This window comes from Monodelphis domestica, chromosome 8, assembly GCF_027887165.1.
Source record: "Monodelphis domestica isolate mMonDom1 chromosome 8, mMonDom1.pri, whole genome shotgun sequence".
NCBI classification, from domain to species: Eukaryota; Metazoa; Chordata; class Mammalia; order Didelphimorphia; family Didelphidae; genus Monodelphis; species Monodelphis domestica.
Window position 1 is genome coordinate 10,472,065 of NC_077234.1, and position 15,133 is coordinate 10,487,197.

A 15,133-nucleotide genomic window follows, 5' to 3' on the forward strand; every position below is an offset into this window, starting at 1 on the left:
GAAATTGCAAAGCAGCCACCAATCTGCTTTGATAGAGGGAGTTCCCTAAGCCAAAGAATTCCCAGGTTCGGAACAATCACCATCATTCTTTCATGATTCATAATATTCACAAGTCTACAGCATTTAAAAAGTTTGCAAAAATACTTTGCATATTTTCCTCCGTAATAAAATAAATCTAATGTTCAAAAATGGATTTACTTATTTTATCCCTAAAATCTTAGTCTTCTCAATCTCTTTTTAAAAATAAGATAAGGGGGCAGCTGGGTCGATCAGTGAATGGAGAGCCAGGCCTAGAGATGGGAGGTCCTGGGTTCAAATCTGCCCTCAGCCACTTCCCAACTGTGTGACCCTGGGCAAGTCACTTAACCCCCATTGCTTAGCCCTTACCACTCTTCTGCCTTGGAACCAGTACACAGTATTGATTCCAAGACCAAAGGAGAGGGTTCAATAAATAAATAAATGAACAAACAAATAAATGAATGAATGAATGAGTAAACAAACAAACAAGCAAATAGATGAATGAATAAATGAATGAATGAATAAGTGAATAAATAACTAAAAATAAAATGATTTTGACCCAGGCTTCTTCCTTTCAAGAAAAACTGGTCTTCCTGGGTACTGACTCTTCCTTTGTCCAGTGTTCCCACTTGGTCGGAGATTGCTCAATGACACAGTGGCTAGAGTGCCAGGCATCTCATCTTCCTGAATTCAAATCTAGCCTCAGACATTTACTGTGTGACGGTGAGCGAGGGAATCCCTTCACCCTGTTTGCCTCAGTTTCTCATCTGTAAAATGAGTTGGAGAAGGAAATGACCCACCACTCCAGTGTCTTTGCCAAGAAAACCCTGCTGATAAGCAGAATTTTGTGGGGTTCTTCCACTCGGACCCAACAACCCCAAACAGGGTCAAGAGCTGGACTGAAACCACTGAACAACCACCCTTTTGGTCCAGGTCTTACCCTTTCCAGGGCTGCCTTCTTAAAGGGGGTCTGGAAGAAGGATGGGGCAGAGCAGAGAAAAGCCGTTAGTGTCCCCCGACTCTAAGCCTGCCCTGTATCTTGGCAGCCTTCTCCGTCAGAAAGATGAACTTTAGGTCATCCAGACAACGGGCGGAAGGAAGACAAGGATTGGGGGATGGAAGAAGCCACTGAAGTTCCCCAAGAGGCCTAGAACTTGGTGGCCAGAAGGGGGTCCCTGAGAACTCATTCTGCCCTTGTTCGGTTCTCTGTTTGTCTCTTCCCGACTCTGCGCTCTATAGGATGGGGGGGGGGGTGCGAAGGGAGGGGGCATAAAAACAAAAAGAGCACCCATTGGGGTGGGTTTGGGAAGATTCAGCAGAGCCCTTCGGAGCTGGGAGTCGTCAGCCCAAAGGGTACTTTTCTGGGAGAAATGAAGGCACGTGTGCCCAGAACCTCGAGTCTCTGACGCCATCCACCAGGAGTTCCAGGAGGGGCTCCAACTCTCTGGCTTTGGGTAAGCCATTTGGTGGGGGGGGGGGGAGGGCCTCAGTTTCCTAATCTGCAGAATGAAGTTGGGTCAGCTGCCTTCGGAGAGCCCCCCCCCCCCCCCAGCTATCAGTCTATGAATGCAGGGCTCTTGGGGAGCCGGGTCCCTCGGAGTCTCAGTCTCCTTCCCCATAAGACGAGGGGGTGGACCGCGGACCTGGGGATCTCACCCATCTCCAAGTACCCGAGCCCAGAAACGGGCAGGGCAGGTAGTAAAAACGCTGCTTCCTGCCCTGCCCCACCCTCCAGCCCAAGTCATTCAGTTGAGGAGTAAAAAAGGCTTCCAGGGAAATGGAGCAACAAGCGTTAAGGAGGGACCTTGAGCTTTCTAGTCAAGAACTTTGACACCTCGGAGAATGGGGGGAAAGGGGGCGCGGCCAAGCCAACAGCGCCTCGGGCTCAGCACACTCGTTTCTAAATGCCTTTGAACCTGTGGTGAAGGGATAACCAGGTACTTCTCAGCCTGTGAGGGAGAGGACGTTATGGCTGCCATTTACACTTGGAGAAACTGAGTCCCAGAGAGGCTGCTACGTCACCCTAGTAGAAGAGGCACGCAGGGCCCGAATCTGAGAGCTGGAAAGGGGTTGAACTTCATTTTACAGGCGAGAAAACGGACACCCGAAGAGGTGGGACTTGCCCAAAGTCATCCAGCTGGGGTGGTTAGTCCTCTACCCAGGTCCTGGGGTGCCATTACGTCCCACGAATACCACACATGATCTGGTGGCACCAAACAGCCCAGACATTCAACTATGCACGGGGCTCCATTCCTAAAGCCCAGACATTCCTCCCAAGCTCAGGCTCTCACCCTCAGCCCCAGCTGCCTCTCCCTTGGGTGCGGGGTCCTTCCTTTCACCTTGACTTTAGCTGCCAGCGTGAGAGTGCCCTCGCCTGCCTGGCCAAGTGCTTGGGGGCTTCCTGGCAGAGGCTGCTCTTCCTCTTACCTCAATTTCCAAACTAGGGTCATGCTGTGCCCGGAGCCTTGTGGGAGCTGAGCAGGAGGCTGACTTTCAGCCTCTGGGTGCCCTCAGTCCTGCTCTTCTGCCTTGCAGGAAAGTACCGGATAAAAGAGCTTCCCTGGCATTTGAGGAGGGAGGGTGGGGCATGGCTAAGCACACAGACACTGGACGGCTAATCTTAAAGCCAGGCAGCTCATCGCAGACTTAAAGTATTAGATGGTAAACTTTGAGCAAATTTCCAAAGATTCTTTCAGGAGGCGCCCAAACTGCGGGGGCTCTTTGGCCAGAGCTCGCTGCCTCCTCCCTCCATCGCTAATCTCTCCTTTAAATTAAAAAAAGGCTGCGCCGGGGCTTTTGTTTCTTCCCCTGTCATTATGCGAGCACCTCACCGGCCCCTTCCGTGAAATCGAACCCTCTCTTGAAGCAAAAAAAAAAAGCTAAGCCAAAGCCCAAACAAAACGCTAGAGTAACCCAATCTGGCAGCGTTCTCACCTACTGGCCCCCCACCTCTGTCAAGAAAAGGGGGATCTAGTTCCTTAGCCTTTCCCCATCTCCCAGCTGCCGTGCAGCCACCTGGATAGCCCCCTTGAGGGCAGGCACAGCTTTGCTTTGCTCCTAGAATGGCACCTGGCACATGTTGCTGTTCAGTTTTTTCAGGCACCTCTGACTCTTAACAACCCTGTTTGGGGTTTTCTTGGCAAAGATACTCAAGTGATTTGTCCCTTCCTTCTCCAGCACGTTTTACAGATGAGGAAACTGAGGCAAACAGAGTTAAGGGACTTGGCCAGGGTCACACAGCTTGTAAATGTCTGAAGCTGGATTTGAACTTGGAAAGTAGTCTTCCTGACTCCAAGCCCAGCACTCTCATAGGCCGTCCCCCTTATATCCCTGCAAAGAGCAATCCTGGCAATTCTTGGCTCCTCCATTGCTCAGGATTTCGTTCCCTTCTTTTGCCTGATCTTTTCCTTATTTTCTTGTGCTGCTTCCTGGCCTCCCTGCATCCATTCATGCACATCTCACCATGTTTCTCTGCAATCTTCCCAGCAGTTTCTTAGGGCACGGTTGGAGAAGAGCGGAGAGTGCCTGTCTAGTCCAGCCCCCTCATTTTACAGAGATAGAAACCAGACCCAGAGAGGTGATGCACCCAAGTCCCCTGGGGCCTCGCGTCATCTATGCCTCAGTTGTGTGCTCCTTCCGCACTGAGGGAGCCCCCATTGTTTCTCCCACCAAGAGCATCACTACGAACGTTTCTGTAGTCCAGACTTCTGGTCCTGTCTTTGATCTCCTTCCCCTAAACCCTTTGGCCACTGGCCTCCCGATTCACTTCAAGCTCGCCCAGCTCAGGCTTTCCTCTCTTTTTTTTCTGGTTGTTGGAGTTGGGACCTAAAGGGGCATTGAAAGGCAGAAAGTGGGCCAAGGCAGGGCAAGGCCAGTTGTGGACACAAATGGGAGAGACAGATCCAGGGCCAGCTCCACACAACCAAGATGGAGATTACAGGGGGCCTCTAAGGCTTCTAGGCTTACAGAGGATTTGCCTAGTAGTGAGCATTCCAGGAGGCTGGGTCAAATTTCTAGTTCCTAATGTCGGGTCAGTAGTTCTGTTCGCAAAGGATGGTTCAGTAGTCATGGCTTTCCCTGTTAAAGGCAAACAGAAGGGTTGCAGTTGCTCAAGGAGAAAACTGCATGCAAATGGCTGCCCCACGGCTCCTGAGCATTCAAAGTCCTTTTCTAATCTCCTCACTGCTGCCCCATCAAGCACTGTTTTAGACCTTTACCTTCCATCTTAGAATAAATACTGAATATCAGTTCCAAGACAGAAAAGCCATAAGGGCTAGGCAATGCAAGTTAAGTGACTTGCCCAGGGTCTCACAGCTAGGAAATGTCTAGAGTTGGATTTGAACCCAGGACCTCCCATCTCCAGGCCTGGTGTTCTGTTCACTGAGCCACCTAGCTGCCTCTATCAACAAGCATTTATTTATTAAGTATTTTCTGTGGCCCAAGCACTGTGCTAAGCCAAGCAGGCATGCACCCAACAGAAAAGACAAAAACAGGACCTCCATTCTAAGGGGGGGAGAGAAAGCATGCAAATAACTAGGTCCCCACAAGGTAGCCTGAACAGAGGAAAGGTTATCTCCAAAGAGAAGGGACTAGCAGTAAGGGAGAGAGAAAGACCTCAGCAGTGGGTGGGGTTGAACCAAGTCTCCTAGGAAACCAGGGACACAAGAGGTAGAGTGAGGCAGCCAAGCCTTCCAGGAGTTGGAATCCCATGCAAAAGGCTCAGAAGACCCAAAGATGGACCTAAATCTCCAAGAAGGATTTATAAATAGGCCAGTGTAGCTAGATCATAGAGTACGTGGAAGGGAGTGAAGTAGAGTAAACTGGATAAGTAGGAAGGGAATGGCCACATGAGGAGGAGAGTTAATGCCAACAGAAGACTTTGCATTTGATTCCAGAAGTAATAGGGAGCCAGTGCAGATCATTGAGGGTGACAGAAGTATCTTTCTAACTTCAAGACCAGCATTTTATGGCACTCTGCTAGTAGACTGGAACCCAGAAGGCATTTAATAAATGGGCTTTTCCCATTCACTCATCCTTTCACAGAATAAAATTTGTCAATACAACTCCAGGTTTCCGATAGGGAGAGCACCTGGGATTTCACTACGATAGCAAACTCCAAAGTCCTTTCTTCCAGGTGGTACTTTCTGTGCCAAGAGCACAGAACCTTAAATAGCTTGCTTAAGGTTGCCCAGTGGTAATTTTGAATGGAGGCATGCCAAGCCTAAACCTGATATACGGTGGACATTGGGTAGCTCTCTGAACCCTTTTTTTTTTGCTGAGGAAATTCCAGGCATGATGCTGTTTCCTCTGGGTGATTCTCCCTAGAGCTACAAGAGGGTGGCATGAAGACCTGACTCTTTTCTCTAGGAGCCAGCATCCCCAGCCATAAATCTGTGTCTGTGTGAGCCCCGAGCTGGAGCTCCTTAGTGGGAGGGGGAGCCCTAGCTCCCTGGGCCAGCAAGGGGGTGGTTGTTACTGAAATTTGGGGGGGTCCCCAATGATATATAGAGACAATTTTTAATCATCGTTCTCTGGCATTTTGCAGGGCATGCTATCTCCCTCTCTCCTCCCAGAGAGGGCAGGTAAAATGATATGGGTTATACATGTGCTTTCCTGCACTACATGTTTCCATGTTCATCATGTTACAAGAGAAGATACATATCCCTTACATAGGAAAAACATTCATGAAGGAAAGAAGTGGCAAAGGCTGTGCTTCAATCTGCATTCAGACTCCGGCAGTTCCTTCTACAGTGGTGGGTAGACTTTGTCATCCGGAGTCCTTGGACTTGTCCTGGATCCGTGCATCGCTGGGAAGAGTTAAACCACTCACCACCGATCACTGTACAGCGTTCTCCGGGTTCTTCTCACTCCTCTTTGCATCACTTCCTGTAAAGCTTTCCAGAATTTTGTGTGATCGTCCTATTAGTCATTTCTTATGGCGCAATAGCATTCCATCATGACCATCTACCACAACGTGGCCAGCCATTCCTCAATTGATGGACATCCCTTTCCTTTTCAATTCTTTGCCACCACAGAGGGGAAAAGCTACCAGGAATACTTTTGCATGGGTGGATTCCTTTCCCCTTCCTTGATTTCTTTGGGATACACACCTAAAGGTGGCATTGCTGGGTCAAAGCCATGCACAGTCTTATGGCATTTGGGGATTTGTTCCAAATTGTTCTCCAGAATGGTTGGATCAGTTCACAGCCCCACCACTAGGATATGAATTGGCAGTTCTCAGTTGAAAAAACTAAAACTATCTTTAGTTATATGAAACGATGCTCCAAATCACTATTGAGTAAACAAATCCAAACTGAAACAGCTCCAAGGCACCACCTCACACCTATCAGGCAGGCTAATATGCCCAAAAAAAGGAAAATGATGACTACGGGAACTTGATACACTAATAGACTCTACACTGTCACCGAAACTTTGTCAAATATACGGTTGAAGGACCACTTCACTGAAGTCGGGAGTCTCCGGTCTGTCACTCAGCACATAGAATATTAAAATAGCACTAGAAACTGACAGCTACACGAACAGGCAAGAAAGTGAGAAATACAGCTAGGAAACGGAGGCCCGGAAATACAGCCAGAAAGACTAAAATCCAGCTCAGTCTCTATGCTTTTGGTCCCTCTTCAGTTCATCTTCTACTTAGCTGTCAAACTGATATTCCTGAAGCACAAGTCTACCATGAGCTATCAAAGCCCTCTAGGACATTGAGTAGACCCTGGTAAACAAATTATGAAAAATCCTAGATAGGATAAGAAAGGTCTGAATAATTTGTAGTCTCCATCAAAGTGTAACAATTATTGGTGCAGCCAGGTGGTTCGGTGGATAGAGAGTCAGACCTAGAGATGGGAGGTCCTGAATTCAAATCTGACCTCAAATACTTCCCAGCTGTGTGGCTCTGGGCAAGTCACTTAACCCATTTGCTTAGCCCTTACCACTCTTCCTCCCTGGAATCAACACTTAGTATCAATTCTAAGTCAAAAGGTAAGGGGTTTTTTATGTAACTATCAATAAGAAGTAGCCTGGAATGATGGATAGAATCCTGGACCTGGAATCAGGAAAGACCTTCTTTGTTTATATAAGAGTATGGGGATATACATTTGCTTCTAGGGAATGCTTTAGCTTCACTGGGTGAAATTTGGTATATTGTACTGCTATTTTCATTATTGTTAATGCAATTCTTAATTTCTCTATACTTTTATCTTTGGCCTAATCATTAATTAGCATATTGTTTTTGGTCTCCATTTGGACTTGTATCTTTTGTTCATAATTTTCTTAATTGTGATTTTATTGCACTTTGGTATATAAATGAAGTCTTTAGGATTTCTGCCTTTATATACTCATTTATGAGTGCTTTATTCCTTGAGTATATTCTGTTAAAATTAAGACTCTGGTCCTAATAATGTAATAAAGTTGATTAGAATTATTGGATAGGTAAAAGATGAGAAATAGGTAGAAAGAAAGAATAAAGTAGCCTAATCTAGCTCCCATGTGGCAAGTTCAGTGTGACCCTCAGCAACAGCTTTCTTGGCAGTACACCAGAGACAGAGAGTACAAGTACTTCCCCATTCATCCCTTTTATCTCCTCTTTTACATCATTCAAATTCAGTCACATTTGGTTCAAGTTTAGAGTCATGTAGTCTTCGTGAGAATGTAAGGATACAGGGATGTAGGCATATAGGGATGTAGGGGTGCTGGGATGCAGGGATGAAAGCAAGGCAATATCCCATCACAATCCCAGGAGAGGGGTGTAAGGGTTAAAAATGGTTTGACTAAATTATAAGAGTTATAAAAGGTGGTTGTGGTCGCCATTTATAAAAATTAAACTATGAGTCAGTAGGCTGTTTAGTAGTTTTATTTGCAGCAAGGTAGAAATACTAAAGTGGGAAATATAGAAAGGAGGTAGAAAATATCACCTACCTGAAAATACCCTAAATCCTAATCCTAGAGCCTCCAGACCACAAATGCAAATCCAAGTTGGAATCTCACCAGAATCCAAAGTCCAGGTCAGGAAGCTGAAATCCAAAGAGCCAAAAATGCTGAAAAACCACCAAGAACCTTCAGCATACTCAAGGCTAAGACCACCAAGAATCCTCCAAGCATAAAAAGCCAAAAAGTCTGCCAAGAACTAAGAGCCACCAAGAATGAAGACCCAAATCTCTCTCAGGCTCCTGCTCATATACAATTTTCTCCACCCATCAACTCTCTTCATCACATCTCATGAATCAATCACAGTCTTTCAATTTGCCTAACACTGCCCAGGGGATGGGTAGTGCTTGTGGCCTTTTAAGGTGTGAACCTTCTTTGTTAGTGACTAAGTGTTAAGCAGAGGTACTTTAAGTTCTTGATTGATTAACTTAAAATAGACAAAGGGAATAAAAAATTCCCTTTCACAGGGGTGTAAATTCTCTTCACAAAATCCTCTCACTTTGATTCATTGGGGGACCAGCCTGTGAAATCTCCTCAGTCGGGTTCCCTAGGGGACTAACATGTCAGGTCTCCCCAATGAATCATTCCATATATGTATAAAGATTCTCTTAAAATATTGTAACTTACATAAAGGGAATTACAACCATCTTGGGAAATAAGAGGGAAAGAAAACAAAAGAAAAAAGTGATAGACACATTGACAAAAAAATTAGGGGGCACTTCCCTTTTGCATAAGAGTTTACTTTCAGAATAAATGATAAGTTCAACCTCCTTCAGTTCTGTTCATTATATTCCAAAGTTCACTTTGGATCTCTTGATGTAGTATGTGATTTTGGTGGTTATCCTTATGGCATCTTCTCCAGAAGATGCACTTTCTTGATTCCGGGTATTGGTGATTTTCTCTTCCTAAAATTGCTTTAAAAGATCTTATCCCTTGGATTTTAGAACAATTGTACAGTTAAAAAGAGGGAGCTGACCAACACCAGAATCACCCCAGGATACATGACTGAGTTATGAGGTATGGAATAAATGCACACACACACACACACACACACACACACACACACACACACACACACACACAAATAGAAGAAAAAAAAAGAATTCTGGATCAAACTATATCTCAAAATCCTATCATAACAGGTCCTTGAATCACCAGCAAGACCCAATTAAAGTAGCTTATGTCCTACAAGCATTCAGGACAATTACAGCAATGTTGCCCTTACCCATTGGTAGCCAGGACTACAGAAAATTACCATAATATAAAAGAGAAAAGGGAACAAAAGTCTGAGGTAAAAGAGAAGTATGATTCCCTGGTTTGATTTTCCTTCAGTCTCAGGAAAAGGGGAGCCAAAATGAAAGTCAAACAAAGGTACTTGTAGAAACCTGGCACAGGGAAGCCCAACATCTGGATTTGCCAAACACCTGCTTTTTCTAACCTCAAAACAAGTCTTCTGTCTTGGCATAGATCCTCATCAATCCCACAGGGATTGTTATTCTCTTTGACCTTGTGCTTCTTTGCACTGTGCAATGGCTCCTTAGTAACCCCTTCTTCTGAAATCAGACACAAATAAGTTAAAGTCCCACAATATTTAAAAATCAGTGGCAGGTTCCCATAGTCTAAAGCTTTTGAGTATGCAATGGTATTAGGACTAATAGGCACTACAAACTTATCCTTCAAAATTAAAACATTAATACTGATTGTCACACTGAACTTGCCACATGGAAGCTAGATTAGGATACTTTACCTTTCTATGTATTTCTCATCTTTTTTACCTATCCAAGTAATTCTAATCAACGTTATTAAATTATAAGGACCAGAGTCCTAATTTTAATATAACAGTTGGTGAGCATGAAGGGACACAGAGATGCAGACAGAGCAACATCCCACCATGATCCCTGGAGAGGAATTTAAATTCTCTTCACACAAGTACCATCCGTTTTTGTACCAGTACCACATAAGCTTGGGGGGGGGGGGGAAGGAAACTTCCTAAAACCCCCATTCAATTCTCTCCAAATCTCTATCAAATCATTTCTTTCCAAAATTCCATCCATATCTGAAATTTCTTCTTTGTCTTTTTTAAAATGTCATTTTGATAGAAGAACATGAAAATATCCTATTATCTGTTCCTTACTGATGAGATATTTTTGAACTTCGGTTAATCTTTCTTCAAATACTTAGTTTCTGTGATTGTGAGTAGGTAATATTGACACAGTTTTATTGTCTATAGAGTCCTTTAGCCATGATAAAATTTCCCAAATTCTATCTCTCTTGATGTTGTTTTTATTCCTACTTTATGCAAAATAATGTGTGTAATTCCTGCTTGCTTACTTGCTTGCTTCCTTTTTTGGGGAGTGACTTGAAGCACAGTAAAGTTTGAACTTCACTTTAAATTTGTGTCCACATGTAACTAGTAGGCAACATAGTCTGGGATTGTGCTTTATAATGCATTCTGAAACATTCATCTTTTGAATAGGAGAGTACAGTTTATTTGCTTTCAGAGTTATAACGGAAAAGTGTGCTTGCTGCTCTGTCATATCCTATTATGTATTTATTTTTAAAAATAAATTTTAAAGCCCACCACCAATCCCAGAGTTCTACTCTAGTTTTCCAAAGTTTCTCCACCTTTCTCCTCATTGCTAGTAGGAATATGGTTTAAGAATTACCCTCTGGAGGAGAGACTCTAAATGAACACTCTAATGCAAATATTATCAACATAGCAATGGGTTCAAATCAAGAAAACATCTAATGCCCAGTGGACTTACGCGTCGGCTATGGGGGGTGGGGGGGAGGAAAAGAAAATGATCTATGTCTTTAATGAGTAATGCTTGGAAATGATCAAATAAAATATATAAAAAAAAGAATTACCCTCTGGAAAAAGACTTGTACAAAAATATTTAGTCACACTCTTTGTGGTGGCAAAAACTGGAAGATGGGGAGCTGCCCTTCGATTGGGGAATGGCTGAACAAATTGTGGTATCTGTTGGTGATGGAATACTATTGTGCTCAAAGGAATGATGAACTGGAGGAATTCCATGGGAACTGGAATGACCTCTAAGAACTGATGCAGAGTGAGGGGAGCAGAACCAGGAGAACATTGTACACAGAGACTGATACACTGTGGCACTATTGAACATAATGGACTTCTCCACTAGCAGCAATGCAATGATCCAGGACAATTCTGGGGGACTTATGAGAAAGAAGCTCTCCACATCCAGAGGAAGAACTGTGGGAGCAGAAACACAGAAGAAAAACAGCTGCTTGATCACATGGGTGGATGGGGATATGATTGGGGATGTAGACTCTAAGCAATCACCCTAGTGCAAACATCAATAATATGGAACTAGATCTTGATCAATAACGCATGTAAAACCAAGTGGAATTGCTCGTTGGCTATGAGAGGAAGGGGAGGGAAAGAACATGAATCATATAACCATGGAAGTGTTTCCTTAATTAATCAATAAAATAAAATTTAAAGAAAAAGAATTACCCTTTGTATTGGAAAATATGACAGAGAGTAGAAATAAACCAACATCTCACACTATTAAGATAAAGTCATCATAGGTACATGACTTGCACATAAAGGGTGATAAACAAGCAAACCAGGGGAGCATGGGATAGTTTACCTGTTAGATCTATGGATAATGGAAGAATTTATGATCAAACAAGAGTTAGAGGCCATCATAGGATTTAAAATGGATAATTTTCATTATATTAAAATAAAAAGGATTTGCACAAATAGAACCGGTGCATAGAAGGAAAACAGATAGCTGAGGTGGGAGGGGGATCGGATTACAGCAAGTATCTTTAATAAAGGCCTCATTTCTCAAATATAGAAAGAACAAAATCAAATTTGTAAAAATGTAAGTTATTCTCCAACTGATAAATGGTCAAAGGATATGAACAGGCAGTTTCAGATGAAGAAATCAAGGTTATCTGTAGTCATAAAAAATGCTCTAAATCACCCTTGATCAGAGAAATAGAAATTAAAACAACTCTGAGGTCTTATCTCATACCTTTCACAATGGCCAATATGACCGAAAAGGAGAAAGGATAAATGTTGGAGAAGATGTGGGAAAATTGGGACACTAATGCACCATTGGTGGAGTTGTGATCTGATTTACCCACTCAGGAGAGCAATTTGGAACTATGCCCATAGGGTTCTAAAACTGTGCCTACTCCTTGACCTAGCAATACCATTATTAGGTCTATATCTCAGAGACTTTTTTTAAAAAAGAAAAGGGCCTGTTGGTTCAAAAATGTTTATTGCAATTCTTTTTGCAGTCACAAAGGATTGGAACCTGAGGGGTTTTCCATCTATTAGAGAATGGCTGAACAAATTGTTATGCTGTATATTTTTTTTTATTCAACTCCTCCCTCACTTCCCCTCGCCATAGAAGACATCATACAGCAAAATATCTAGATCATGTTTTTTGTATTTCCATTTCTCAATTTATTCTCTAGAGGTCAACAATCACAAGTTGGTCTTTAAATATTAAATCTGAAGTTGTATATAATGTTCTCTTGGTTCTACTCATTTTACTCTTCATTATCTCATGTAGTCCTTTCCTTTCCAAATTTTATTTTATTTTATTTTTTGGAAATTTTTAATTAATTAAGTTAGAATATTTTTCCATGGTTACAAGATTCATGTTCTTTCCCTCCCCTCCTTCCACCCCGCTCCCTTAGCCAATGAGCAATTCTACTGGATTTTACCTGTGTCATTGATCAAGACCTATTTCCCTATTATTGATATTTTCACTAGGGTGTTTGTTTAGAGTCTTCATCCCTAATCATGTCCCCATCAACCCATGTGATCAAACAGTTGTTTTTCTTCTGCATTTCCGCTCCCACAATTCGTTCTCTGGAGATGGAGAGCTTATTTTTCCTAACTCCCTCAGGATTGTCCTGTATCATTGCATTGCTGCTAGTAGTTTTTAAAAAATGAATCTGTTCATTGTTTCTTTGAGCACAGTGTACTCCATCATGACATGTATCACAATTTATTTAGGCATTCCTCGTTTGATGGACATCCCCTCAATTTCCAGTTCTTTACCATGTGATACGTATCAATGGAATATGATTGTGCTGTAAGAAATGGAGAGCCAAATGACTTCAAAAAAAGCTGAAAGGAGTTACATGAATTGATTCAAAGTTAAATGAATAGAACCAGAACACTATACATAGTAACAGCAATATTTCTTGATAAACAACTATTAATGGCCTAGTTATTCTTAGCAATAACAGTAATCCAAGACAGTCCCAGAGGCTCAAGAGGAAAAATGCCATCTGCCTCCAGAGAAAGAAATGATGGAGCCTGAATACAGACCAAAGCATACTATACTTCACTTTTTCTTCTTTTTTATCTAAGATAGTGTCCACAAAATAACATTATGGAAAAATATTTTACACGATTACACACATAAAATCTGTGTCAGATTGCTTACAATCTCAGGGAGGGAGGAGAGGAAAGAGGGAACAGAGAGTGCAAAAGGGGGTGGTTTTAGAATTAATTGTGGTTGGACTCTGAAATATGTTAATTATGTAGTCACCAGGGATTTAATTCTAAATCCCAAAATGAATTACTGAAGTAAATGGAATTTATGGTAGTTTATTTACAACATTTACAATAGAAGGGAGATATTAAGGAATGAGAGCGAGAGAGAAAACTCTGGCTTCTTCTGATACAAGTTAGAATCTCTAAGGCCCAGCCAGGGGAAGAAAAAAGCAAGTCCACTAAGTCAACTTTTCACTCACCAACAGTGACAGTCTAAAAGAAGTCTGAGTATTGGTCTTCCAGTCACTCCTCAAGGGTCTGTCCCCAAAATCTCCAAATGAATGTCCGTCTTCCCTTCAGCTCCAAAGGATTAGCCTGATCCTTCACTCCAAGCCCAGGTGACTGCCTGTCTGTCCTACTTTAGTCTTTTTTTCCTCTATTTAAAGACCTTTTTCTCTTGTGTCACCTCCTCTAAATTTTCACATCTACCAATGACAGCAGACACTTTTCTCCAGGACTGTCCATTCTTTAGTTCTCACCTTCTTTGGTTAAATTATATCTTTTAAGGTTACTTAACACCTCTTGTTAAGTTCACCTTTTGTAGTTACTTAAAACTTTTTTGTAGTTAAAATCTAAAAATAGATAGTAGCTTAAAATTCTAGCTTCACTATAAAGTAAGAGCTAAGTACCTTCATTGTCACAATCAGAAGATTACAATTTTATCTTCACAATAAAGAAAGAGCTAAGTATCTACCTTGTTACAATCAGGAGATAACTAAATCCAATCTTCACAGTGGGAATTTGAAACTCAAAAAAATTTTAATGAATGTTAAAAATTATTTATACATATAATTGGGGGAAAACAAAATGTTATTTTTAAAAGACTTATCCTTTCTACCTAGTCCCCCTTCTTTTTTGTTAACCTGATCTTCCCCACCAATGTCAAAATCCCATATAAACTTCTCAGCCCTTTCCCTTCTCTTCAAAGATATGTTTCCTCCTGTTCTCTTCTCATTGAGTTTTCCATTCAATTCCTAACTAATATTTCCTAAGTATCCTCTCCCAATATATAGGATCAAAAAAGTACTAGCTTTTCTGATCACTACAGAATGTAAACACTGAGCCATTTTTTGATCATGCTCTGCTTTAAAATCCTTTCCCATATTAAGGTTCTACTCAGTGCATCATTTGGAGAGAGAGAGACAGACAGACAGAGAGACCTTGATTAGGTCTGATGCTGTCTTTTTGTAGTTTTTGGTAGTATTTTAAACTATTTTCTCATAAAAAGTGGTCAGTTTACCTGGAGAGAAAAGTTTGTAGTGAATGTGAATTTCCCTTACTTTTCAGTATATTGAATTAGAGCTTCTTCTTTTATCTTTCATCCTAAGTGAGAAGTCCTGCACAGTTTATATAAAGGGTTTTTGTTTCTTCTTGGATGCTTGTAAAATCTTGTCTTTGTCTCTCCAATTTGTAAATTGACCATGACACTTCTCTGTTTGTTTTTCTAAGTCCTGTCCTCTAGACTCATTCATTCAATGATTTCACTTGCAGAAATCATTTTTTAGGTATTTGTCCTGCTCTCTGAATTTTCACCTACTATCTGAACCATTCCAATCTCAGAGAATTCATTCTTTTATTAAGATTTCCCAGCACATGTTCTAAACTTTCAAGTCTCAT

General features: G+C 42.0%; 1 protein-coding gene across 1 annotated transcript in view; it reads right to left on the reverse strand.

Annotated features, from left to right (window-relative positions):
- GAL3ST2 (galactose-3-O-sulfotransferase 2) overlaps positions 1-2,618 on the reverse strand; it is a 74,697-nt gene extending 72,079 nt beyond the window's left edge. The window contains exon 1 of the mRNA XM_007502429.3: positions 2,446-2,618. Coding sequence (XP_007502491.1) covers positions 2,446-2,468 — 23 coding nt within the window. The 5' untranslated portion in view covers positions 2,469-2,618. The remainder of the gene's footprint in view (positions 1-2,445) is intronic.
- Positions 2,619-15,133: the final 12,515 nt, after the last annotated feature.